The following is a 25958-nucleotide window of genomic DNA, read 5'->3' on the forward strand; positions in this document are numbered from 1 at the left end:
CTGAAAGTGCATTTTTCCAAATATCTAATATTACAGGAACTGCAAATTTGTAGCACATCAGATGTAAGGCTAGCTTCATATACCTGACGCTCAATATTTCATTTTTTTAACACCTTCCGCATTGGTGAAGAATATAAGATTTTTAGATTAAGATGCTTTTGAAAACTGTTTCCAAAGTCCTTCTTTTCCATGTTTTTATATTTGGGCTCATCTATTTCTTAATATAAATTGTTATAAATTCAATTTTTAAATTATTCCATGATTTCCACATATTGGTGTCAAACATTTTTCCATTACCTAAGAAGCTGGACATTTCTTCTGCTGTTTGATGAAGTTTCTGCTCAATGAATTATTTCATGAAAGATTCTGTCTTGACCAATATCATTATACTTTCCCTGGGTAACCTCAAGTCATTTTTAAAAGATATCTATCATATAAAAGCAGAAGCAGAAAAGATGTAGGTCAAGACATCTCTTTAACAGCAACTGCAAAACACTGTGTTGACTACCCCTCAACCAAAATTTGCTTTGCTGTTGATTTGGATCTTCAACATCTTATTTTGGTACAAATACAAGTATCCCCCTCCCTCTTTATAAAATAGACTCTTTGCGGATGCCCAAATAAACATAAACACACATTTAATGACATTCATGAACCATGTAACTACGTAGGTGACCTGTTAACAGATTATGCTTCACAGCCTTATTTAGCATGTAATAGTCCTATAAATATTACATTCCACAATTTTTGACTCTGTTAAAAGGCAGCATTATACGAAAAGATATATCATGTTTTCTTTCAGGTAATTTCCTAACCTTGATTTTTTAAACCTCAAAAGCACTTAAACGTGCATTTAAAACATTTAAATGTATCATCTCTGAATAGTTTTCAATGAAGCACAAAAGATTACAGAATAAATAATGCTTAACTAACAGACATTACTTTTAAAACATACTAAGGGAATTTTTGGAGATAAGCTCAATATGTAAATAATATTCCATGAAATATTCAACTAGATTTTAAATTAAAAAAATCAATGATATCATCAACTAGGAAACCGATTTGCAGCTTTTTAACCTCTTGACAACCTGTTATAACAGAGAGCCTGGTGTCACCTAAAAGATAACACTGCTTCCCAAAAGAGTTAATTCTCAAAAACCAGTGAGTAAAATTTTACCAAATACTGTAATTTAGTATTTTAAAACACGATTTTAACATGCTAGCAGTTAAATAGTACAAATGAAGTACTAAAAAAATAAAAACTCATAAATTATCCTACTCTGCGCCATAGCCATGAATATTCTGTGATACAGCTATTAAAATGTACTTAAGAGAGGTGTATGAATTGACAGATGGAAGAAAACTCATATGTATATCATGCTCCTGTTCTATTGCCTTCTAAAATTAGTAATGCTAAATTAAGGGGGAAAAACATAATGATAGGGGGCCTGGTGCAATAGCGTAGTGGTTAAGGTCCTCATCTTGCACACGCCGTGATCCTATATAGTTGCCGGTTCTAATCCCGGCCGACCTGCGTCCCATCCAGCTCCCTGCCTGTGGCCTGGGAAAGCACTCGAGGATGGCCCAAAGCCTTGGGACCCTGAACCCACGTGGGAGACCCAGAAGAAGCTCTTGGCTCTTGGCTTTGGCTTGGCTCAGCTCCAGCTGTTGCGCTCACTTGGGGAGTGAACCATCAGACAGATCTTCCTCTGTCTCTCCTCCTCTGTGTATATCTGACTTTCCAAATAAAAACATATCTTTAAAAAAAAAAAAAAAACACAGACACACAATGATTGTGCCTGGCAAAATAGCCTAGTGGCTAAACGCTCGAGCCAGGATCCCAGATGGATGATGGTTTGTGTCCCGCTGTTCCACTTCTCTTTTAGCTCCCTGCTTGTGGCCTGGGAAATCAGTAGAGGATGGCCCAAGGACTTTGGGACCCTGCACCTGCATAGGAGACCTGGAGGAAGCTCCTGGCTCCTGGTCAGGTCAGGTCCAGTCATTGCGGCCACTTGCGAAAAGAAACATCTCCTTCTCTGTGTATCTTTCTTTCCGATAAAAAAAATTATCCATCTTTTAAAAAAGGCAGATTTTAAAAGGAAAAAAAAATCCACAACAATAGCATAATGTATCAAAGGAAAAATGTTTAAAACATGTGACCTTAAATGGTAAAACTGAAATAAATTATTTTCAGGGTTGGCATCATGGCACAGGGGATAAAACCACCATCTGTGACACAGGCATCTCATATCAGCAACAGTGTCCTAACTGCCCTGCTTCCAAATCCAGCTTCTTAGGAAATGCACAAAATGGATCATGTACTTGGGCCTCTGCTACCCGTGTGAGATACCTAAACGAAGCTTCTGGCTGCTAGATTTGGCCTGGCACAGCCTTGGCTGTTGTGGTCTTTGGGAGTGAGTGAACCAAGAGATGGAAAATCTGTCTGTCACTACTGGTCTCCCTAACTTTCTCAAATACATAATTGTAAAGCAAAAACAAAAACAAATTTGTTTCCATCTGATAAAAACAAAATTGAAATAAAAATCTTCTATAAAAACATAATAGCAGGGCCAGGGTTCCTAGCAGCTAAGGTCCTAGTCTTGCATGTGCTGGGGTCCCATATGGCTGCCAGTTCTAATCCCTGCAACCACCTCCTGTCCAGCTCTGTTTGTGGACTGGGAAAGCATTCAAGGACGGCCCAAAGCCTTGGGAATCTGTTCCCACGTGAGACATCAGAAAGAAGCTCCTGGCTCCTGGCTCCGCTCCGGCCGTCGTGACCGCATGGGAAGTGAATCATAGGACAGAAGATCTTCCTCTCTGTCTCTTCTCCTCTCTATATATCTTACTTTCCAATAAAAATTTTTTTAAAAAATTACTAAAGACATATATGATAGTGAGTTCTATGAGGTTACAATGTGAAAGAACATAATTTAACTCCTAGGGAACATTTTGAGTTGTTTTATGCAAGTCATTAGTAGTTACGTCTATCAGTAAAAATACTTTATAAACTTGTTTTAAAATTTGAATCCACTTGAAATTTAAAAGCTACATCAAAAGATTTTTCATTTGTATTACCTAATTATAAACCTATTGTTATAATCTGCTGTAATGATTAGTAAAACTTGGTAATACTAGGTGAAAGTTCTCATGAATGTCAATGACAAAATACTTTTATATGCAAGGTTAAGCTGAGCAATTAAGAAAAGCTGGGATGATTTTTTTTGTCTTGCATAAATGTGATAAAACTTTTAAAAATGTGAATACCAACCCATTTCCAGCTTTTGAGTTGCCTTTGTTGTCCGTGGTAAGCTGAGAAAGCACATAGTGAGGTGCTTTGGCACTGTCGGCATCAAATATATCCATATTGGATTCTTCACAATCTCGTCGTTTGATCCCAGGCCTCTGCTTTGGATTTCGTTTTCGTGATTTACGAGGTACCTCAGTGTTATCATTGTAGGAACTGGTGCTCATGTTACTGAAGTTGGAGGGGGAATCCTCCATCCACATACTGCAGCTCTGCTCAGATTCCAGTCCACATCCCTCATCCTGGCAGGACATCCGACTGTTATCCAGCAAGTCTTCAGGGGGTGGTGAGATGTACAAGACTGTGTGTCTCTTCGGTGTGGAAGGATGCTGCTGGACTGTGTTACCGGTGAACTGCTTTTCACTTACCCCTCTGTTACTTACCCCCACGGCTGAGGAGCAGCCCTCCACTTGCATAGCCTTGCTGTCGGTGACTGAGGTAGAATAAATGGTAGGGCTGGAAGAGGTGGTAAAGGAGCTGCAAGCACCGCCCATGGAGGAAGAGGAGGGAGCTGAAGAAGCATCTGCGGTGTACAATTCAAGAGTAAATACACTATACATGTTCTCACCTATGCTGGCTAGCAGTCCCATTGAGTATGTGATTTGTGAACTGATTGTTTTTTTCCCCAAAATGAATAGTTGGAATTTGGTGAGGTTTTAGAATACAAATGCTTCAAGCAAGACAAAGCCTATGAAATGCAATTTTTTAAAATGCCCAAATAGCATTATTTTACTTGTTATAATGCGTATTTTAAAATCTCAATTTAATGTTTTAAGTTGTAAAGCAAGAATAAAGCTTTAATTGCCTCAGCTGGACGTTCTGCTGAATTTTAATCATTTAAAGTAACAAAGAAAACCCCAGTATGAAATAGATGCTTGTGGTCCACATTCAATGCCAATTAAATAATTCATTATAGAATTTGAAAAGTGGGACTGTGCTTAGCCACAAAATATTAAAATAAGTTTCTAACCTATGAAGCAGAGAACTACAGGTCATTTTTAATGCAGACACTCCCTGCTTCAGAGGCAAATCCTGGAATAAAAATATGAGAAAATAAATGAGAAAAGAGCTGCCGGTTATTCCAGATATCAATAATAAAATGAGAAATAAATAGAAAAAGAATATATATAAAACTAAATTGAAGACAAAAATGGAACTGGTATCCTCACTATGATTGATTGTGAAATCTAGAACAGAGGCAAAAAAGGTTTGATTTGGAATATGCTGGGGTTGTAGAAAATAAACAAGCTAACTACTCAGAGCTTCCATGAGCTCTGAGATGAATCGACCCACTCTTTTATGAAAAAATGCAAAGCAAAGTAGGGCCTGATTACTAGATGGATTTCTCTTATGGAGTACTCAAACACATGCTCAGCAACTAGCTACCACTGGCCATTTCCTCTCTTTAAAGGTCTGTTAAAGGGACTTCCTAATAGAGTAACTATACATTTTAATGGCTGAAATGTAAGGAAAAAAGATTAAGCTTGAGAAACCTTGAGAATATCAAAATTAGTTGCTATAAAAGGATCTTTAAAATTATGCCTAGCAAAAACATTTTGGAAAATCTCTTCAGCAAGTACGGCAACTTGCTAAGACAGCTCATTGAAAATACTACTTCTTGGGCCCGGCGGTGTGGCCTAGCAGCTAAAGTCCTCGCCTTGAAAGCCCCGGGATCCCACATGGGCGCCGGTTCTAATCCCGGCAGCTCCACTTCCCATCCAGCTCCCTGCTTGTGGCCTGGGAAAGCAGTCGAGGACGGCCCAATGCATTGGGACACTGCACCCGCGTGGGAGACCTGGAAGAGGTTCCAGGTTCCTGGCTTCGGATTGGCGCACATCGGCCCGTTGCGGCTCACTTGGGGAGTGAATCATCGGATGGAAGATCTTCCTCTCTGTCTCTCCTCCTCTGTGTATATCTGGCTGTAATAAAAAATGAGTAAATCTTTAAAAAAAAAAAGAAAATACTACTACTTTCACATTTTTTACCATAACCTATAGGCACAAGAACTGCAAAGCCTAGAAGCTGTCATCCCCAAAATTTTGGAAACACCATATATTTTGTATAAGGTATGAGGAGGTCTATAAGCACAAAAAATGAAAATAATGTGACAACTAAAATGTATATTTAAATCTAAAATTAAAATATCTATAGTCAAGTATGCTACTGTGATAAACATGATGTGCAGTTACTGGACATGTTACATTTATAAAAAAAATAAGATAGATCGATAATGTATTCAAAACAAGAATGTTCATGTCCGAATAACAAAAAGTTGAGGGCTAAACATCAATTTTTAAATTAAAAACATGTATCAAAACACTTAAATCATTTTTAAGAACTATATCCACCCAGAATTTTTCATTACTAGCAAGGCTGAAAGGCACAATAATTAATTTGGCCATCAAGAATGTGACCTAAATAATTCCACAAGAAGAGATTTTTCCCAACTACCATAATTCAAGAAAATAAAGTGATTAGATGATACCAGTTCCATTTTCCAATTTACATCCTTGTCAAATGCAGTAGCTGAAATTAGAAAATTCAGTCACTTTAAACTGCATTCCAATTTAAAGAAAAATTGATCAATTTTGTGTCATGCATTAATGCAATGTTTTCTTAGTAAATAAATATTTTAAAAGATTTGTAAAAACTACAAAATCTAGATGCTAATGTCAGTGACAGTTTAGGAGCCGATTTGTAGCCACTTTGGGTTTTAAATAGTTTGTTTTTTTGAAAAACACGACAGAATTCATTTTAGAAAAAAAACAGAAAAAGTCTTATGTAAAAATTTCCTCCATCTGTTCCAACTATTGGTGAAACTAAAACTGAAGTTCTGTATGTGTATGAACCTATCTCACTTCCAGTGAAACGCACAAAGCAGGCAGCATGAAAGCATTGACCTTGCTTTTCTATAAAGCTGCTTCCTCCCACATATGAGAATGTCGAATATAAACATTTCATAGATCCCTGTCCACTACAGATGCAAAATACAGGTAAAAAGCAGTCATTAGCCCAACAGCAAGTCATATGGTTGTGATATTACATCTGTTTTTCATTTGTTTCTTTGTTCATAGTTCCTGGCTCACAACACTCATATCTCTTGTCATTTCCTAAGTAACGTGAGAAGCTAATTCATACGAAGGACCCTTTGGATATTTATAACATCATTCGCAGGCTATACAAAATGAACAACTTAAAAATTAGCCTGCTATAGATTTATTGAATTTCAAGTCCCACCTGCAATTACACTGGCAGGGCCAGATTAACACCTTCATTGAGAGCAGTAAGAATATTCTTTTGCTGAAATTTTGGCCTTTGGTTTGAGCGATAAAGGTGAAAGACAGTGTTTTGTTATTCCTAACAAGCTCTTTTCAACCATACCCAACTTTATATTAATAAAGTTCCTAGATAACCATAGGATAGAAAGTTAGTTGCCAGGGGAAACCAATAGTTTCTCAAAGGGTTGGAACTCTTACCTCACACTTGATCTGCAGGGAGAGGGACTGAAGGTTGAGCGGACCATCACAGACCAATGATTTAATCAACCGTGCCAATGCAATGACACCACCATAAAAATTTAACAGGACCGAGAGGTTAAGGGGCTTCCAGGAAGGTGAAAAAGAACGTAACATTGTACTATAAGGCTAGCTCCCCCCAACCACCATGAGGATGGAAGCTCCGACATAATGACATTTCCAGCCCTCACCCTCTGTATCTTCACTGGCTTTTTCATTTGTATCCTTTAAAATACACCTCAGGGCCTGGTGGGCTGACTTCTAAGTGCAGTGCCGGGATCACATCACATCACGAACTTTCCATTTCCCTTCCGGCTCCCTGCTTATGGCCTGGGGAAGCAGCTGAGGGCAGCCCTTCTCTCTGCAGATCTGACTTTTTGATTTATTTACTTTTATTGGGAAGTCAGATCTACAGAGAGAAGAGAGACAGGAGAAAAAGACCCTCCAAGTGCTGGTTCACTCTCCAAGAGGGGGCAATGGCTAGAGTTGAGTCAATCTGAAGACAGGAGTCAGGAGCTTCTCTCAGGTCCCCCACGTGGGCGCCAGGTCCCAAGGCTTTGGGCCGCCCTCGACTGCTTTCCCAGGCCACAAGCAGGAAGCCTAGAAGGAAAGTGGAAAAGCCAGGATAGAAACTAGCCCCCATATAAAATCCCGGTGCATGCAAGATGAGGATGTTAGACACTAGGCTATCACACTGGTCCCAAAAATAAATAAATCCTAAAAATAAATAAAATATACTTCACAAAAAATTGCTGAACATCACTAAGTGTTTCCCTGAGTCCTGTAAGCTGCTTTAGCAAATGAACTTCAGGAAAGGACAGCAGGAACTCTTAATTTCTAGCCAGTAGGTCAGAAGTATAGGTAAAACAACCTGGAGCCTTTTTTTTTTAAATATAAAATTTTTATCATGGTATTATTGGAAACTGATGTTCCACCGACGATAATAGAGCTTACGGAGTTTCTTTAAAAGTACATGGGTTTTAAAACATCCTTGCACCAAAAAGAACTTAGTTTTAATTCCACTTTCCATAAATTCATTGAAGTCCCCTAGCATAGTCTTTCACATAAATGCATTAGGTTCTAGTTAGCAAGAAATCACCAAAATGCATTAATAAGGCCAGGAAGAGTGAGGAAGGGAAGATAAAATGTGCAGGTCCTGTGAAAACGTGCATGGTACTCTCATCTTAGTTCCTCTTACCACCTACCATGACGACTTAGGTGTAGTGAAATGTTTTCATTAAACTGATGTGAAGCCAAGTGTGATATGTATTATACTAACGTATACATGTAAATGAGAAATACTTAATTTCTCAAACTGCCAAAATGTATATTATTATGACAGCACTATCCGATTTTAGTAAAACATCTACAATCTGGAAATAACTATTCACTATCACTAAAGTTCTTTGAGATACCTAGAATCCAAAATGAGTTCTTATGTATTATATAAATTTTAAAGTCCTTAGAGTTACTCAAAAGAGAAACATAAAAATAATGATTTCAAAAACATTTGAGATTTTTTTTTTTAAAGATTTATTTATTTTAATTGGAAAGGCAGATATACAGAGAGGAGGAGACACAGATGGGGACGATCTTCCATCCCATGGTTTACTCCCTAAGCTGCCGCAACGGCTGGAGCTGAGCCAATCCGAAGCCAGGAGCCAGGAGCTCTTCTGAGTCTCCCATGTGGGTGCAGGATGTGAAGGCTTTGGGCTGTCTTCTATTGCTCTCCCAGGTCACAAGCAGGGACTGGATGGGAAGCAGGACTGCTGGGATTAGAACTGGTGCCCATATGGGATCCTGGCATGTGCAAGGCGAGGACCTTAACCACTATGCTATTGCACCAGGCTCAACATTTGAGATTCTTAGATTCACTGAATCTATTTCGCATTTACATCTAACTTTAGTATAATACATATCACACTTGGGTTCACATCAATTTTTCCTAGAAAAGCACTGAATAATATTCTGGGGAGTATGTAAATGTACTTTAAAATATTTACAAAGATCTTTTAGTTATTACATCACTAAATAAAACATTAACAACCAACTTAGCTGACATTCCACAGTATTAATGTGCTAATATAATATTGCCAAATGCATTAGTTCTTTTTCATCTCTAAGGTCCTTGAAACAAAATATGCTAAGTACCTTCCTTCTTTTTTTGGTCCTGAGCATTTTTTTATCTTTTTTTATTAAATTTATTCATTAATTACATTGTGTTGTAATTTCATAGGAACTGGGATTCTCCCCCCACTTCTCCACACCATCCCCCATGGTGGGTTCCACCACCCTGTTGCGTAACCATAGCTCAAGTTCAGTTGAGATTCCCTCTTATGAGCATTTATTTTTACCTGAAAGGAATTTAGAGACCATGTTTAAATTGTTTCATATTAAAGATTCAATATAAAAATGTTTATAAACCACTTTTATTTCCTAACTGAACACAAACTTACAGAACTCCTGCTTCATAACTTTGTGATTTCATCTGTTCCTTCATAACTTTGTGATTTCATCTGTTCCAACATTTCATAAACTTGAAGTTTTTCTTAAAATTTTCTAAGATGATTCTTTTTTAAGGAGCATGTGTACAAGTCATTGACTTTTTTTCCTTTGGAAAAGACTTATCTTTCAACCTAATTTAATTTACATAAAAGAATCTTGTTTTTCCACAGCTTTTCCTATGATCATGAAGTACAAAAAAAACCAACCAAACAAACAAACAGAAAACAAGCCATTCTACAATTTATTATTGGAAACTTATAACCTCCGAAGAATAATTTTAAAATCTAAGGAGTGAAGAGAAGCATTGCATCTATGCTATCCTATATATTTAATATTCAATATTTTTACTATTATCAGTAGCCAACTGCCAGGCCAACAGCCAATAATGATAGCAAACTTGAATAACTAAGATTCACTATGAATATGCACAGCTCAATTAAAAAAATTGGCAGATAATGCAGATGAAGTGCAAGTGCATTTTAAACAGTATCATATATAAAACTCTACATTGATTTTACATAAAACTCTTTGCTTAAGTTACATTTTGATTTTAATATTATTTCTACATTTGTTCATTAGAAATATTTTAACAACCACAATATTTTAATGCTTAAAATACCATAAAAACGAGATGACACTTTATATGGGAACAATCAATTTTAATAGAAAGCTTTTAAAGTCAAAATATATGACATAACTGATACTTAACCAATACCAAAATCTGATCCTTCATATTTAACTATGCACGTTTTATAATTTTTCAACATTTGTGCAAAATCATTAAAATCACGAAAACTCAGTGAAATAAAACCTATGAAATTTGTAAGTATGCTAAGCAAACCAATAATGGAACGGAGAAAGAGTACACTATTGACTTAAAAAATAACCATTAAAAAACAACACAGGATATTTGGAAATAATTTCTAATCTAAACACGGTTAAACCTTAGTTATTCTTTTTGAAGATTATATTTTTCTTACTAGTAACAATGACTTCAAATCTAAACATCTTGTTTGATGAAGTCATCAGATGCAAGAATTTCAGATCAAATATTTTCAGATCAAAGAAGAAAGAAATTCAGAGAAAAAAAAAGTATAAAGTTAATATTCATGTTGCCAAAAGACTGAATTATCCAGAACCCACAAAGTGGCTGCAAACCTGCTGTCAACATCTTACATGCCAACCTTCATTTTCTACTTTTCTTCATCTTCTTCTTATAATATAATGTAAAGTTAAAAACTTTACAGAAAGGTTTAGTTTCAATCAGAATCAATCCACTATTAAAAAAAAAAAAAAGAAGAAAGGAAGAAAAAAAAAAAAAAAGACTTAAGAAGTCTGAAAACGAGACCGACCTATACCCTGGGTGAGATTGGATGGGTTAAGTGTCTCTGGCACTATTTGTCTTCACTATTGACAGACACTGTCACACAACCCACCACACGATGCCTGTCTCTGAATGGCGAAGCTAGAATGCAAGTTAAGTGTATTAATAGAAAAAACAACTAGCATCCCAGCATATAAAAATAAGCAATCCAGATTACTTTACAGCGAAAAAAAAAAAAACAAACAAAAACTGTAGGGCTGATCATTTAATTTACATGTTTATAAACAGTTTCCCATCTGTATTTTGCCCACCCAACATAAGTTCACATACTACAATAAGCAATGTTTTGAAACAAACGTTAAAAAACTTCAAGTATTAACATTCAGGTAAATGCATATGGGGAAATTACTTATCCAAAAATCTGTGAACTCATATTCACCAAATTTTTTCTCCTTTTACAGGCATGATCTAATCCATAAACCAGAATACTCTCAGGGTTGTGCCCTTGCCCAAAGTGGAAAATGCATTCTCAACAGTAAACTAAGGGTGAAAGAAATTGTCATCCTTTAACAACAATTTTTTTTCTCATTTCTTGTGCCATTAATGAGTCTTGCATTCTTCCCCACATTATTCTTACCCTTTCCCTTCAACAAGTTATCAATTTATATTTTAAATAAAAGTTGCTGCATATAAAATGTCTAACCCTACAGCCTCTATTTTGAAAGCAATTGGCTGCCAAGGAGACCACAGGGAATTGGAGTGCCTTTGGAGGCCGAGAACTCTGAGGTCACCCACCCCCATTTGGATCTACCACATGGGATGGAAGAAGCCCAAATCCTGCCTTGCAGGATCCAAGGTCATCGGAACGACAACCAGAAGCCCTGAGCAGTCCACAGAAACAGAAGAACAATAAACTTCCTTCGGGACTAGGGAGAGGAGCTTTCTCTGGTCCTTGCCTGGTTCCAACTTTGGGTCCCCACCTTCTCTCATAATGACCATCAGGATCGCTCCAGAAAACCCTCAAAACAAACAAACAAAACTAGAACAGACAGAGAACAAGAAGGAAAGCTTAGAAACAGACAGGAAACGGTCAGCAGGGATGCACTTTTAACTCACTGGGTGGGACACAAAGATTAGTTACTCCTCACTGGGGTATTGAAGATTTCTCTGCACACCCCTCCTAAAACTGTTCACCTAAAACTGTTGACATATGTCTTGTTAGAGTTAGAGAGTTAGACTACCCAAAAAACAGCCAGGTTCAGCAAAATCGTGCTTCAACGCTATGAACTGCTGAATACTAAAATTAAAATAGACATGAGACAGCTGAATAGTAATCTATAGCCATTTTAAGGTGTACAGAACCCAGTTGTATATAAACTAATAATTGAAATGTCAGTGTAGAAGTCACAGGATGTGGTTCAGAACTTGCATTCATTTTTTTTCCTCTTTTAACATATTGGTTACTCAATACCATGTCAACTAATTCCATAACGTTATAAATTGTTACTAATGTAATATCAGGGCTTTTAATTGATTGGGATGATACTCTGCAGCTCTACCTTCAGACCAGAGATGGTCTCCCCAAGAAACCGTTGAACTTATCTGGACAATAAGATGCTGGACTTCATGCTTGGTAGATGCTTGCAATGAAAGAATCTCAACTGAATTTGAACTGTGGTAATGCAACAAGGTGGAGGAATCCACCATGGGGGCGGGGGGTTTAGGGAGGAGTTGGGGAAATCCCAGTGCCTATAAAACTGTGTCACATAATGCAATGTAATCAATAAAAAAAAAAAAGCAAAAACAAACAAAAATAAATAAATAAATACATGAACACATAAATAAAAAAGCAACTGGTATTACTGATCAAGTTAAAACGTTTGTTACTGACTTACTGTTGATCACCTACGCCATTCAGGATTGTAATATATGGAATAATTATCCTCCAGTTTTTACATTGAATTTCCTCAAAATCATTTTAGAATACTTAATAAAGCCTTTTGAAAAAGACTTCTTAAGCTGACACTCAAGAGTAATTAATGTTTTATTTTTTAGCTAAGCATAAAACGTGTACTAGGTATACATCAAAAAGACTTCCCCTGGTCTTACTCAAACTCCAAATGCTTGCAAATGGCCTGGGACTGGCCAGAGTGAGGTCCAGAATTTGGAACTCAATCCAGGTCTCCCATGTGGACAATAGGAATCCAATTACCCGAGTAAGTGCCACTGCCTCCCAGGGTATCCCTTTCTAGTAAGGCATTAGCAGAAGGTGAACTAAGTACTCAGGCCTCCATATGCACTAAGGAAACTTGGATGAAACATCAAGGCTCCTGTCTTTGGCCTGGCCTGGCCTGAGCCATTGCAGCCCTTTGGGCAGTAAACCAATGGACGAAAGCTTTCTACTGTTCTCACTCTAGAACACCTTCAAAAAATGAATCTTTTTGGGTCCAGCATGATGGCTGTAATTGGCTAATCCTCCACCACACAAGCACCAGAAAGACCCAATATGGGCGCTGGTTTCTGTCCTGGATGCTCCACTTCCTATACAACTCTGCTGTGGCCTGCGAAAGTAGTAGGTGCTGGCTCAAAGCCTTGGGACCCTGCAGCCATTTGGGAGACCCAGAAGAAGTTTCTATCTCCTGGCTTTGGATTGGATTACTCCAGCCATCGCAGCCATTTGGAGAGTGAACCAGTGCACTTTTACAAACGGGGTCGATATTAAAACATTATTTTAACATTCCAGATATTCTGTCCAAATGAACTAAATGAAGAAGTCAGATTCCAGTTAGGTTTTTATGATTCTAAAACCATAGTGATTCTTTTACTTAATAAAAACAAATAAAAATTAGTAAAATATACATAAAAATGGAGGTGTAAGAGCATGTGTGTTTGATCCACATGGTGACACTCTGAGGCACCTTCTCATTCCTTATTACAATTTAATGTGATAATAACTCATTTTAATTATGGGAAGAATGAATTTTACTGCAATCAGCTGCATAAACACTGTCAACTAACACATTTGCATAATGGATAAATAATGACTATCATCTGATTCATACCAGTAAATAAATTAATCAAACATCTGATACTTAATATAGTCCATATCTTCATTATTTTGTAAGACCATTATTTACTGAGCATTTTGACACTTTTAATTATCTTCTAGCTCACATTTTTTAAACTATGAAATTAAAACTAATACCTACATAACCACTACATACAGCTAACATTAAAAAACATGTAATTCAAAAAATCACAATAGTTATATCAATATTCTGTAAACATATCATTAATCTTATTGATATGAATAAGCCACATCTTACATTTATTTTTTCAGTTAAATTGTACAGAACATACAAAAATAGAAATGACATCCACTTTATTTAAGTAATTGGCCTACAAATGCTTGTGAACCTGTAACTGGCTTTAAAATGTTGTTTCATAGATTCAGGTAATATGAAAGTTTTCTGATTTATTGGAAATTAAGTGAATCACAATTTTTATAAAAGTCAGTGGTGGTAAAAATAAAGAGGATAATGAAAAGGAAAATATTTAAGAGGTAAAGCAATAATAGGCCAATTTTACTTTCTTATCAATGATAACATGCAATGTGGGCAGACTTGAATGAGAAGCTGCTTCTGAATTAATGGCTATGGACCAAACTTGCTTATATTTTTCATTCTAATATTATAGACTGTAGCATAAATCTATATACTCAAATATAATACTATCTATATGTATACATGCATATACCATGATTTAATATGTAATTTTAGAACAATAACAAGGAAAATTAAGACTGTTAAACTCATTTTCAACATGTTTAACTAAAATCTGATTTGCTAACAGAAGTAGTCCAGTTTTCTGTTTTCTAGGAAGGAGGAAATAGTAATGTGAAATAACAAGACTAACTCAAAATAGTCTACAAATAGACTCTTAATGGGTTTCAGGTTTAATGCCATATTTATGATACCACAAATGTGGTGAAAATCCTAAAAAATGCTAACCCTGCTAATTCAGAATAGCAAATTTGCTCCTCAAATTTATTTAACTCAACAAAATTCAAAAGATATTAAGCATAAATATTTTCAAGTAATGGAGTCACCTCAAATAAATATTTTTTTAAAGATTTTTTTTTATTATTATAAAGTCAGATATACAAAGAGGAGGAGAGACAGAGAAGATCTTTGGCCGGTTAATTCACTCCCCAAGCGGCCCCAACGGCCACTTGATCCAAAGCCAGGAGTCCTCTAGTATCCTCCTCTAGACTGTAAATAGCATTCAAGTCCTTTTAGGGCAGAAAGTATCTTATTCATATCAGATACTTTCTAATGGCTATAGCATAGGAATTCAAAGCACTATTTAGTCAGGGTAGTCCCAAAAGGTATATTATATGGATTATCATGTAAAATTATTAATTTTAGTTATAGCCTTAAAAAGCCTACAGTGTTGCAACTGGGAGATATTCAGATTACTAGTGTGTAAGTTTAGTGACTATGTATACCCAAACACGCTGAAATCTGCCACAAAATATTAGCATAGTAAGATCTATTACTTTTTTAAACATACTAACATCTAATTACTGAAAGTATCAACATTACAAAATAAAAGAGTATAAACCAGAGAATTAAGAAGATTCTCTAGATGAATGTATTACAAAACCTGTAGCTTGACTGTCTACCTCAAGAATGAGAATAAAAACTTTAAGGAAATCTGAAATAGTCTCCTTGGGAAAAACATCACATTTTAACACAAATTAGTATGTGAATCTCCTCAAACGAAGATAAACAAGGTCTAACATAACAAGACAATAATTTCTTAAAATGAGGGATAAATTTTAGTTTACTTCTATGAAAAACTATTTTATTCTAAATAAATTAAGGATAAAAGTATATAAACATAGAAGTGAGTGAAAAGGAACACTTGATTTATACCATCTTAATTATATTTAAATAAAGCTGTTATTATGCAACAACTCGCCATACCTTTTTTCAAAACTTAAAATTCTGGTGTAACTGTTTTAGTTATCATAAATAATTGCTACATTTAATATTTTACAACCTATATCACAGAATTCTTCAAAATATAAATAAACAAAGCTCCCAGTGTGGAAGCCTAGTAGCGAAATCCTCGCCTTGCATCCCCCAGGGATGCCATGTGGCTGCTGATTTGTATCCTAGCTGGTGTACTTCCCATCCAGCTCCCTGCTTGTGGCTGGGAAAGCAGAAGGGGATGGCCCAAAGCCTTGGGATCCTGTATCCATGTGGGAGACTGGGAAGAAGCTTTTGATCCTGGTTTCTGATTGGCTCAGCTCCAGCTACTGCAGCAACTTTGGGAGTGAATCATCAGATGATGGAAGGTCTTTTTGTCTCTTTTTCTCTGTAAAACCATCTTTCCAATAAAAATAAATCTTTATTAAACAAGTGAATCCTTCTATAATCTGTACTTCTTCAACTCCTAATTTTGACCCCTAAAATCATTAATTCATTAAGATTTTGTTTTAGGGAAATATTCCCTGTCTTAATAAACTGAAAACTTCTACAATACTACCCAGAAAGTTTTTATTTCTAAAGCTTTTCATTCACTGACATATTGAGCCTTACTCTTTTTCTTTTTTAAGATTTTTTTTTTGTTTTTATTGGAAAGTCAGATATACAGAGAGGAGGAGACAAAGAGGAAGATCTTCTGTCCGATGATTCACTCCCCAAGTGACCGCCAATGGCTGGTGCTGCGCTGATCTGAAGACAGAAGCCAGGAACTTCCTCCACGTCTCCCACCCAGGAGCAGGGTCCCAAGCCTTTGGGCCGTCCTCGACTGCTTTCCCAGGCCACAAGCAGGAAGCTGGATGGGAAGTGGAGCTGCCGGGATTAGAACTGCGACCTAAATGGATCTCAGTGTGTGCAAGGTGAGGACTTTAGCCACTAGGCTACTGCGTTGGGCCCTGAGCCTTATCTTAATCACCTTTATACTGGAACACACACTGAATTCTTAAAAATGATGAGAAAAAAAAATATTCAGACTGATGAACTCTTAAGTATAGCTCCCATATACCCACTCATGCAGAGAGAGAAATCATGAGTAAGTAAGTTTGCCTTCAACTAATATGATGAGAATTTCTTAGGAACCTGTATACAGTAGTAAATAAAATCATTGGGGGGAAAACGGCTCAACCCTTTCATACTCTTTACCCAGTATTCTGGATTGTGGATCAGCAGCACCAAATTGATTTCCTCAGTAATACATGATGAGGGGTAAAATCCACTTTGGTGAATCTGAGAAACACAGCTTTAATAATTAAATGACAAAGAATGTTCCATGAACACCCATATGCCCAGCCTCTAACTTTTAAAGTTTAAACTGATTTAAAACTTGTGAAGCACAAACCTTTAAGGAAGAACTAGAAGTCTGTTCCCACCAGGCCCTCATACCTGACAGCAGCCAATCCGGCTCCTTCACAATTCTGAAGAATTAACTATATCAAGAGTCATCATTTTATGCATTTCATATTTAAACAGCAAATGCTATATAAAAATCCATACAAATTTAAAGAAATGTGCTTTTTGCTAGAAATGTGGTCTTTCAGTCAGGAAAACATTGAATAACTTGATAGTATGTGCCAAATCTCTTTTTGACTATTACACTGCCATGCATATTAATATTTCAAATAAAAGGTGAACCAAATATTTATACTCCCAACTTTCCCTAATAAGTATTCTATAACTTAAATTCCCTTATCTGTAAGAGAATACAATAAAGGACAAGACATTAGAGTCTTAGAATAAAGTATGTTGGTTCTAAAAGTAATTTATTTATGTAAGAAAGTAACAGAAGACAAATTGTTTGATCAATGACTGTGGTGAATGTAAGAAACCTGTCAAAGTTATCTCATTATTTTCATTTTTACAATGTCAATAATTTTTAAGACACTAAATTATTTTAAATTCTTCCTGTAATCAAGTCTCTTATTTTCATGACTGTTCAATTCATGGCTTCCAGTCTAAGTTATTTGGAGGGGATTTTCTTAACTACATTTGTGGAACCAGCGGAGTAGTAATAAATATTTCATTAGTGACTCAAATTCAGTAACTTTTAGTATTTATATGTAAAAATTTCTAAAAGTGTTTGGTATGATTTGAAAAAGAAAAAGTTGCTTTTTTTTTTTTCAAACCCAGCCAACATTTCTTTCTCTTTTTTTCTCTTTCTTTTTTGAAAGGAACTGGATTTACTGTCAACAGACGTTAAAAAGCACAGAAGAAACAGACTTTTAGTTTTAAACAGATTCAATATCTTTAGAAAACAATCTCCAGAGATGTAAAAGAAATCAGTTAGTCAATTTCTAAATGTGGATTTAAAGTGAAACATTTCATAAAAAATATTTCTTTTTCATTTTGTTATATGACACAAACTAATTAAAATTACAGAATATTTACAGCCAATTTAGAATTCAGTAGATATTAAAGCGAACCAGGGAAACTACCAATTTTATTACAAAAAAAATTCACTAATTCACAATTAAATCCACAGAAACTGTTAGAAAATGTCTGGCAACACATGAACAGTGAGCAAGGCCAACAAATTTCTTTGTCACATTTAAAGTTTTCCTAACCTCAACTTGAAAGGCTTCATACTGCACTAAATAGCTTGGGAAAGACTGGTATGCAGGTTAATTGATACACAGTTTAACGTATGAGAGAAAAAATAGCTGAAATTACACTATATAGTACCAAAACTGAATACAATGCTCTGATGGACTTTAACATTTTGATTATTAAGGGCTTTATTATGCAAGAATCTTCTCACTTAAAGAACAGATAAAACTTTAGAATCAGTATTCTTTCTTTTCTTTCTCTAAAGCAAATACATTTAGCATTCTATTAATCCATCCTTAAAAAAAAAACTATAATTGGGCAAAACAGTGTAAGTGTATGAGATGCACTTTTACTATTTGTCTATTATTTTAAAATTTTCTTAGCTTGTCAAAAATATTTCCATTCGAAACTAAAATTGAGTAAGTTTACATAGTTTATGATTTCACAGATCAATTAAATTAAATTAGGTAAATTTCAGACATTGTTTTTCTATACTTTTGTCCTTGATTAAAAATGTCTTCACATAAACACATGAAAATGTCTATAGAAGTATCATTAAAACCTTCCATTATTTTCAATGAATTAAAGATACGCATGAAGTCACATATTTTTTAAATGTAGAAAAAAGGTTACAGTAACATGTTACAAATAGAAGAGCCTTGAATGCTTGAGTTCTTATTCAGACCACACAAAATAAAATGTATTCCTTTAATCTTTAAAAATAATTATTAAACAGGAACTCAAATACAATTTTCTATACATAGCTTCGTATTTAATCTTTTTATGTGCACTCAACAAGAGTTTTAAAATGACTTCCATATTTGAAGAAAAGATCCATTTTAGGACAGGGCACTTATAGATATGCCAATGTGCAATTTTAGTAAATAACAATTACATTAAGAAAATTATACTGAAAATTTTAAAGTTAAAAGCATGTATTTTCAAAACTTCCTGTAACAAACCCTCAAATCACACTTTTTGCCAGCACTGTTCATGTTGGCCAGATTATACTCTAGTTTTCTTCAGTAAATAAAATGAAATGCATACCAGCAGCAACTACAGCTGGAGGAGGCGAGCCTGCCTCACCACCACTGGTCTGACTCATGGATGCTACAGATGTTTCTCTAGACGGAGGCAACTGTAACTCCTTTGGGAGTAGATCATAGACAGATTCTGTGGAGGGAAATGGAGAAAAAAATGTTTTAAAAAGCGTCAGGAAACAACCTAATTATGTATTCTTTACAAAATTAACGTAATGTCATCTTACAAATAGTAAATACTTTCTTATTGTATAATATTACTGAACAGGAGAACGAATTGTCCATTACTCTGCCTTCTGTTTTCTTGTTGACTTTATTCCTTATGTTGGAGATAGTCTCAAAAAAAAAAAAGCTACTAAACCTCAAAACTGAATAAAAATTAACAGAAGACAAATCAACCCAACATAGTCAAATATCTTCTTTTATAAAGCATGAGAGCAATTTAACACCTTTTATACATAAGACGGCAACACATATTCCTAATGTACAAGGAGACGTCACAAAGTTCACGGAAATAAAATCAAAAGATAAAAATATAAGAGAGAGTATTTGGCCTAGTGGTTACGACAACCACATCCCATCTCAGACGGAATACCTAGGTTTGATTCCTGACTCCACCTTTCCAACAAAATGGAGACCGAGAGGACGCAGTGACGGCTCAAGTGATTGGGTTTCTACCCAACTACGTTAAGGACTGGATTGGTTCCTGGTTCCCAGGTCTGATCTAGCCCTGACCGCTGTGGGAAGTTGAACAAGCAGATGGGGCTCTATCTATTACCAAATAAAACACTGCACAGTTTTTTCATAGTACACCCCCACAGAAATATAAAAATGAATAGATAAATTTTAAAAAAGGATTTATTTATTTGAAAGGTAGAGTTTCAGAGACAGCCAAATTTTCAACTGTTAGTTTACTTCCCAAATGGCTGCAACAGCTGCAGCTGTGTCAGACCGAAAGGCAGGAGCTTCATCTGGGTCTCTCATAAGGATTCACAGCCCCTAAAACTTAGGCTATCCTCTTCTACTTTCTGGATCTGAAACTAGGCCTTGGAACTCACATTTACTGGGCAAGCCAGCATTGCAGATGATGGCTTAATCCACTATGCCACAACATTGTCCCCTCTTTGAGCTTTTAATATAACTCACATATCAGCTTTAAGTTGGCTTCTTGGGGGACGGCACAATGGCTCAACTGGCCACTCTCCATGCACAGTATCCCATATGGGTGCTGGTTTGTGTCCCAAATGTTCCACTTCCTATCCAGCTCCCTGCTTGTGGCCTGGAAACGCAATGGAAGGAAGACGGCCCAAAGCCTTGGGACCCTGTACCCATGTGAGAAACAAGGAAGATGCTCCTGGCTCCTGGCTTCGGATCAACTCAGGTCCTGCCACTGTGGCCACTTGGGGAATGAATCAGCAGAGAGAAGATTTTTCCCTCTGTCTCTCCTTTCTGTAAATCTGCTTTTACAATAAAATAAATAAATACTAAAAATTTTTAAAAAACAACTAAACTGGCTTTTTTGGAAGGTCATTAGCCTAGTCTTGCTCGTTTTATCTAATCCTTTAGCCCTTATTATCATAATTTGTTCTTTCCCTTCTATAAAAGCTAAAAACAAAATGTCATGGCATTGATCAAAATGCTAGTAGGCATATTGCTTAAGTATACTGCAGAAAGATGTCAATTTAAGAAAGTCTGGACGACTTTCTGTTAACATAAATTAATATAAGTACATGAGAAAGGAAATGAGGTAGAAAGGGACGTAGGCTCAGAAGATGAAACATCTGTCTTACACTGGTACAACAGCACAGACCTTAGGGCAACTAGAAGGAGAAAAAGGAGGCACAAAAAAATCATCTCCAGACACTAACAGCAAATGGACACATTCCAACATTGGCAGAGAAGTGAACAACTTAAAAATGAGAATGTTTTGTCAGCTTGGTCATTCTGTAAACTCCAATTGATCTGTTTATGTCACTGATTATTTCTGAGTGAATTTCATCTCCTAGCCGTCAACACTGAGGGGGTGGAACAATTTCAGTAGGGTGCACCAAGCACAGGCAGATGGAAATCCTATCCTGACAGCACAAAACAGCAACAGAAAAAGGGAAAATGGGAACGCTAACAACACAGACTATTTTATTCCTTCTCAGTTGTGCTCTCTGTCATTCTATTGGTTGATCACTCAAATCACAGACCTCATTCTATCGCTCACTCCAGTTAGACATAAAGAATATGAACCCCCAAACTACTTTGCTTTCCTCTAGAACAGCCTAGGAAGATATAACAATTGCAGAGAGCAATGTCTTTTCTTTTTTCTCAGTAAAACGACAACAGCGATGACACAAATACAACTATAATCTACTGAGCATTTTGAAAGGCCAGACACTGTGAGAAGCTCACAGTACACACATTCTCAGTTAATCACAAAATAATTTTATAAGTTTTTCCTAAAAACATGAGGTTCATATTTTACAATAAAAAATATGTATGTGGTAAAACAAAAGAGGGAAGCAATAAATATGAAGTTGAAGACAATGGCTTCCTTCAGTAGGAGACAAGGGGATAGGACAAAGGAGGGGCACAAATCAGTTGGCTTAACAGTGGGTTCTTGGGCATTTTTTTTTTTAGCTAAAATACATAACAAAAATCAAACACACAAAAAAACTAGTACTATGTATGAATAGTGCAGAGCCTCACAAAATTTACATAAAGTGTAAACAGCGTTTTCTATTTGAGGGAAAAAAAAAGACTATTTTCATTATTTCTTTTTGGAATTTTCATCTTCACTTCACCCTCACTGTTTTTTTTGTTTGTTTGTTTGTTTTTAAAGATTTTATTATTATTGGAAAATCGGATATACAGAGAGGAAGATCTTCCATCCAATGATTCACTCCCCAAGTGAGCCGCAAGGGGCCGGTGCTGCGCCGATCCAAAGCCGGGACCAGGAACCTCCTCCGGGTCTCCCACTTGGGTGCAGGGTCCCAAAGCATTGGGCCATCCTCGACTGCTTTCCCAGGCCACAAGCAGGGAGCCGGGTGGGAAGTGGAGCTGCCAGGATAAGAACCTGCACCCATATGGGATCCTGGGGCTTTCAAGGCAAGGACTTTAGCCGCTAGGCCATGCCGCCGGGCCCCACCCTCACTGGTTTTAAAGGTTTTGAGATCGAAGACTAAAACTGTCAGAGTCCATCTACTGTATGACTTTTCTCAAGACTCTTTTTATTTATTTTTCAGGTATTAAAGTTGTACACAAGTAATGCTACTAGGCATGTCCAGAGATTTAAAATAAGGAAAAATTCAGTCATAAGCTAAAAGGTTTCTGTTCGATTTTCAAAGAAGCAGCTAGAAGGGGAATATTTGTGGTAACAAGAACGCTACTTTGCTTTGGGAATTTAAAATGTGACAAAATTGGCATTACTCAAATAATGAATGAATGCTTCCAGCTACCACATGCAACACTGTATTACTGACAAATGCATTTACGTTTTCATGTTGTCTTAAATATGCAATTTTACCTTTTAAAAAAATTCAAAATATGAAGAAGTCATAGACACATGAAAAATTGCTAAAATTTTCCAAAATTGGCTTTGGAAATAATTGTCCTTTGCTTCTTCACCTCCATTAAGTATTCTCAATAAGCTAGTGAACCCCCAAAAGGTTGTAGTTTCCCATCAGACACTAAAAAAAAGTGCGTGGCACAGCCAACGTGCCAACACAGTTCTGCAATGAAGAGAAACAGCATTTATTTTGTTAAAACAAAACAAACAAACAAACAAAACACCCGAGGTTTTGAGAGTCATCATACTTGGCATCTCCATTGGAAAAATGCACTGGCTGCAAGTCCATTGGGCATTTGGTTTCTAAAAGATTACGCAGTCCAAGAATAACTGGTAGGCAATGCTGTTTTAACAAATTTTTCTCCGTTTCTGTATTTTAGTCCGGTGTCACAGATCTATTTACTTATTTAAACAGTCTCTTCCATATTGAATTGTATTACTGCCTTCCTAAAATAGTTTGGTATTCTAGTGTAATTTTACTTAATATACAGTAGTTTTTGAACTGTAGCACTTTGCACCATAATGAAACTGACTTAAGTTTTACAAGCATTTTAATGCAGCATGTTTCTACTAAGCAATATTTCTCACTTAAAAATTCCACAAACATTTTCTAAATAACTTAGCATGAAATAAAAATATACTACTCAACTAACTATTGTGATTATCTGCACTTCTTGAATTTCCTTGTGGTATTCTCTCAAGACATTGTCCTAGGAGGAACAAAAGCCTGAAGTAACAGAGGGTTCATATTAAGTGAAATGTTCACATCATATTTATTATTTTGAAAGAGCTTACAAGACTATGCTGCTTTTTCATGGCAATTAGCAGGGAGCTGGATCAGAAGTGAAGCAGCCAGAAAAAAATAGCACAAAACAGATGGTGGCTTGAACCATTACACTGACCCAAAATAAAGCCTTTTTCTTTTTAAATTTTATTTTTAATATTGTTTACATAGTTGAGAGGGATACACACCCATGTGGGCCTCTGATTAGGGTAGAGAGGGTAAGGTGAGTAGGGTAAATGTTTCTTTCAAATTTTTTCTTTTTCTCTTGTATCTGGGATGAAGGGATGGGACAATCATCTGGTAACACCCTAAGAGACTTTCTATAACAACTCTGCTTTTCAAATATATAAAACGAATCCAAAAAAAAAAAAAAAGAAAGAAAGAAAGAAAAGAAAAAATATCCCTCAGGTCAGTTTTGTGATATAGTGGGTAAAACCGCCATTTACAAAACCAGCATCCCATATGGGCCCTGCTCAAGTCCCATCTTCCATATGTACCATTTCTTCTTCAACACCCCTCAGGTAGTACACATCATTATTATGCCTACTTCCTATTTTTTCTAATAAGGCTGGAAATTCTTCAAGGGAAGAAACTGTCATGACTTTCTTGACCATGTTTCAGCACCACCTAATATGCAACAGAAGCCCAATGTTTGCTGACCAAACTGGCTCAGCTCTGGCTGCTGTACCATTTGGAAAGTGAACCAGCACATGAAAGATTGTTCTGTTTCATCTTGTCACCTTTCTGTATATCTGTCTCTCCAATTAAAATGTAAAAATCTTAAAAAAAAAAGAAAAAGAAATCCTCTTGTGTTGGGAGCATTGTGGCACAGTGGATTGAAGAAGCTGCCTTTGAGGCTGGCATCCCATAAGAGCACCCGTTTGAGTTGTAGTGCTCCAGTTCCCATCCTGCTCCCAGAAAATATACCTTGAAAGTAGCAAAAGATGAATACGCTTGGGTCCCTACACCCACGTGGGAGACCCAGATAGAAATCCTGGCTCTTAGTTTCACCCTGGCCCAGTTCTAGTCATTGCAACCATTTGAGGAGTGAACCAACAGATGGAAGTCTGTGTCTCTTTTAACTCCTTCAAATAAATAAATATATTTTAAAAAGAATATCTAGTTTGAAAGTTCATGTAAATGCATAAAAATTTCAAAAAAATGTTATATCAAAATAAACATCTTCTAATTACATTTTCTGTTAACTTTCTAAAGTATTCTTGTATTTCTTTGTAAATCCCATTATTTTTACCTAAAATACTCCTACAGCCCCCATTTAATTGTTACTACTTTCAAGCAAATATTTCCATATCCAGAACACTTATCACAGCTTGTTTAACAAGTGCCATTTATCTGCCTGTAATTCCTACTAGTCTATACATATCAAGAGGACAGTGTATGTGTCAATCTTGTTTACAAAGTCTCCTCAGAAATAGCACAGTGCCTGACATAAAGTAGCACTCACTGATGAATGTATGAATGAATAAGGAATAGACTGTGAGAATGTCACTGACACTTCACACCAGAAAAAAAAAGGCTGAAGGATCAAAATGGAAAATCAGGAAAGCAGCCAGGACAAAAAGACTCACAGGAAAGCCTGGAAAATAGAGTATCAAAAATAATCTTCAGAGAAGAATGCCAAAAATGAAAACCTATCATTTAGCTCAAGAAAAGAAGAATTTGGGCCCAGCGATGTGGCCTAGCATATAAAGTCCTCGCCTTGAAAGCCCCGGGATCCCATATGGGCGCCGGTTCTAATCCCGGCAGCCCCACTTCCCATCCAGCTCCCTGCTTGTGGCCTGGGAAAGCAGTCGAGGACGGCCCAAAGCCTTGGAACCCTGCACCCGCGTGGGAGACATGGAAGAGGTTCCTGGTTCCCGGCTTCAGATCGGCGCAGCACCGGCCGTTGCGGTCACTTGGGGAGTGAATCATCAGATGGAAGATCTTCTTCTCTGTCTCTCCTCCTCTCTGTATATCTGACTTTGTAATAAAATGAATAAATCTTTTAAAAAAAAAAAGAGAAGAATTTGAGAGAATATTCACCTGATGTGGAAAAGGGTACTACTTCTTGATATCTGCCCAAAAAAGTACCAAGGGAGTGATGGGAATAGAAGCCAGCATGCAGAATTCAAATGTAAATACAGAAGCAAATGTAGAGTAAGTAGAAATACAGACTACAAGGGCTCGGCAGTGTGGCCTAGTGGATAAAGTCCTCGCCTTGATCCCATGTGGCCGCTGGTTCTAATCCTGGCAGCTCCACTTCCTCTCTATCTCTCCTCCTCTCAGTATATCTGACTTTGTAATAAAAATAAAAATAAATCTTTAAAAAAAAAAAAAA

The 25958-nt window shown here is 36.4% G+C and overlaps 1 protein-coding gene across 7 annotated transcripts in view; it reads right to left on the reverse strand.

Annotated features, from left to right (window-relative positions):
* NFAT5 (nuclear factor of activated T cells 5) overlaps nucleotides 1-25958 on the reverse strand; it is an 89513-nt gene that overhangs the window by 38777 nt on the left and 24778 nt on the right. For 5 of the 7 annotated variants that reach the window (XM_058675109.1, XM_004583987.3, XM_004583986.2 and 2 more), the window contains 2 exons: nucleotides 19288-19413; nucleotides 3269-3827 (listed from right to left, as the gene is read on the reverse strand). In XM_058675109.1, coding sequence (XP_058531092.1) covers nucleotides 3269-3827; nucleotides 19288-19413 — 685 coding nt within the window. Of the gene's footprint in view, nucleotides 1-297; nucleotides 419-3268; nucleotides 3828-4274; nucleotides 4337-19287; nucleotides 19414-25958 lie in introns of those variants that run through there. The other 2 variants (XM_012926626.2, XM_058675111.1) reach the window with 2 other exon arrangements.

This window comes from Ochotona princeps, chromosome 16 (genome assembly GCF_030435755.1).
Source record: "Ochotona princeps isolate mOchPri1 chromosome 16, mOchPri1.hap1, whole genome shotgun sequence".
Classification (NCBI taxonomy): Eukaryota; Metazoa; Chordata; class Mammalia; order Lagomorpha; family Ochotonidae; genus Ochotona; species Ochotona princeps.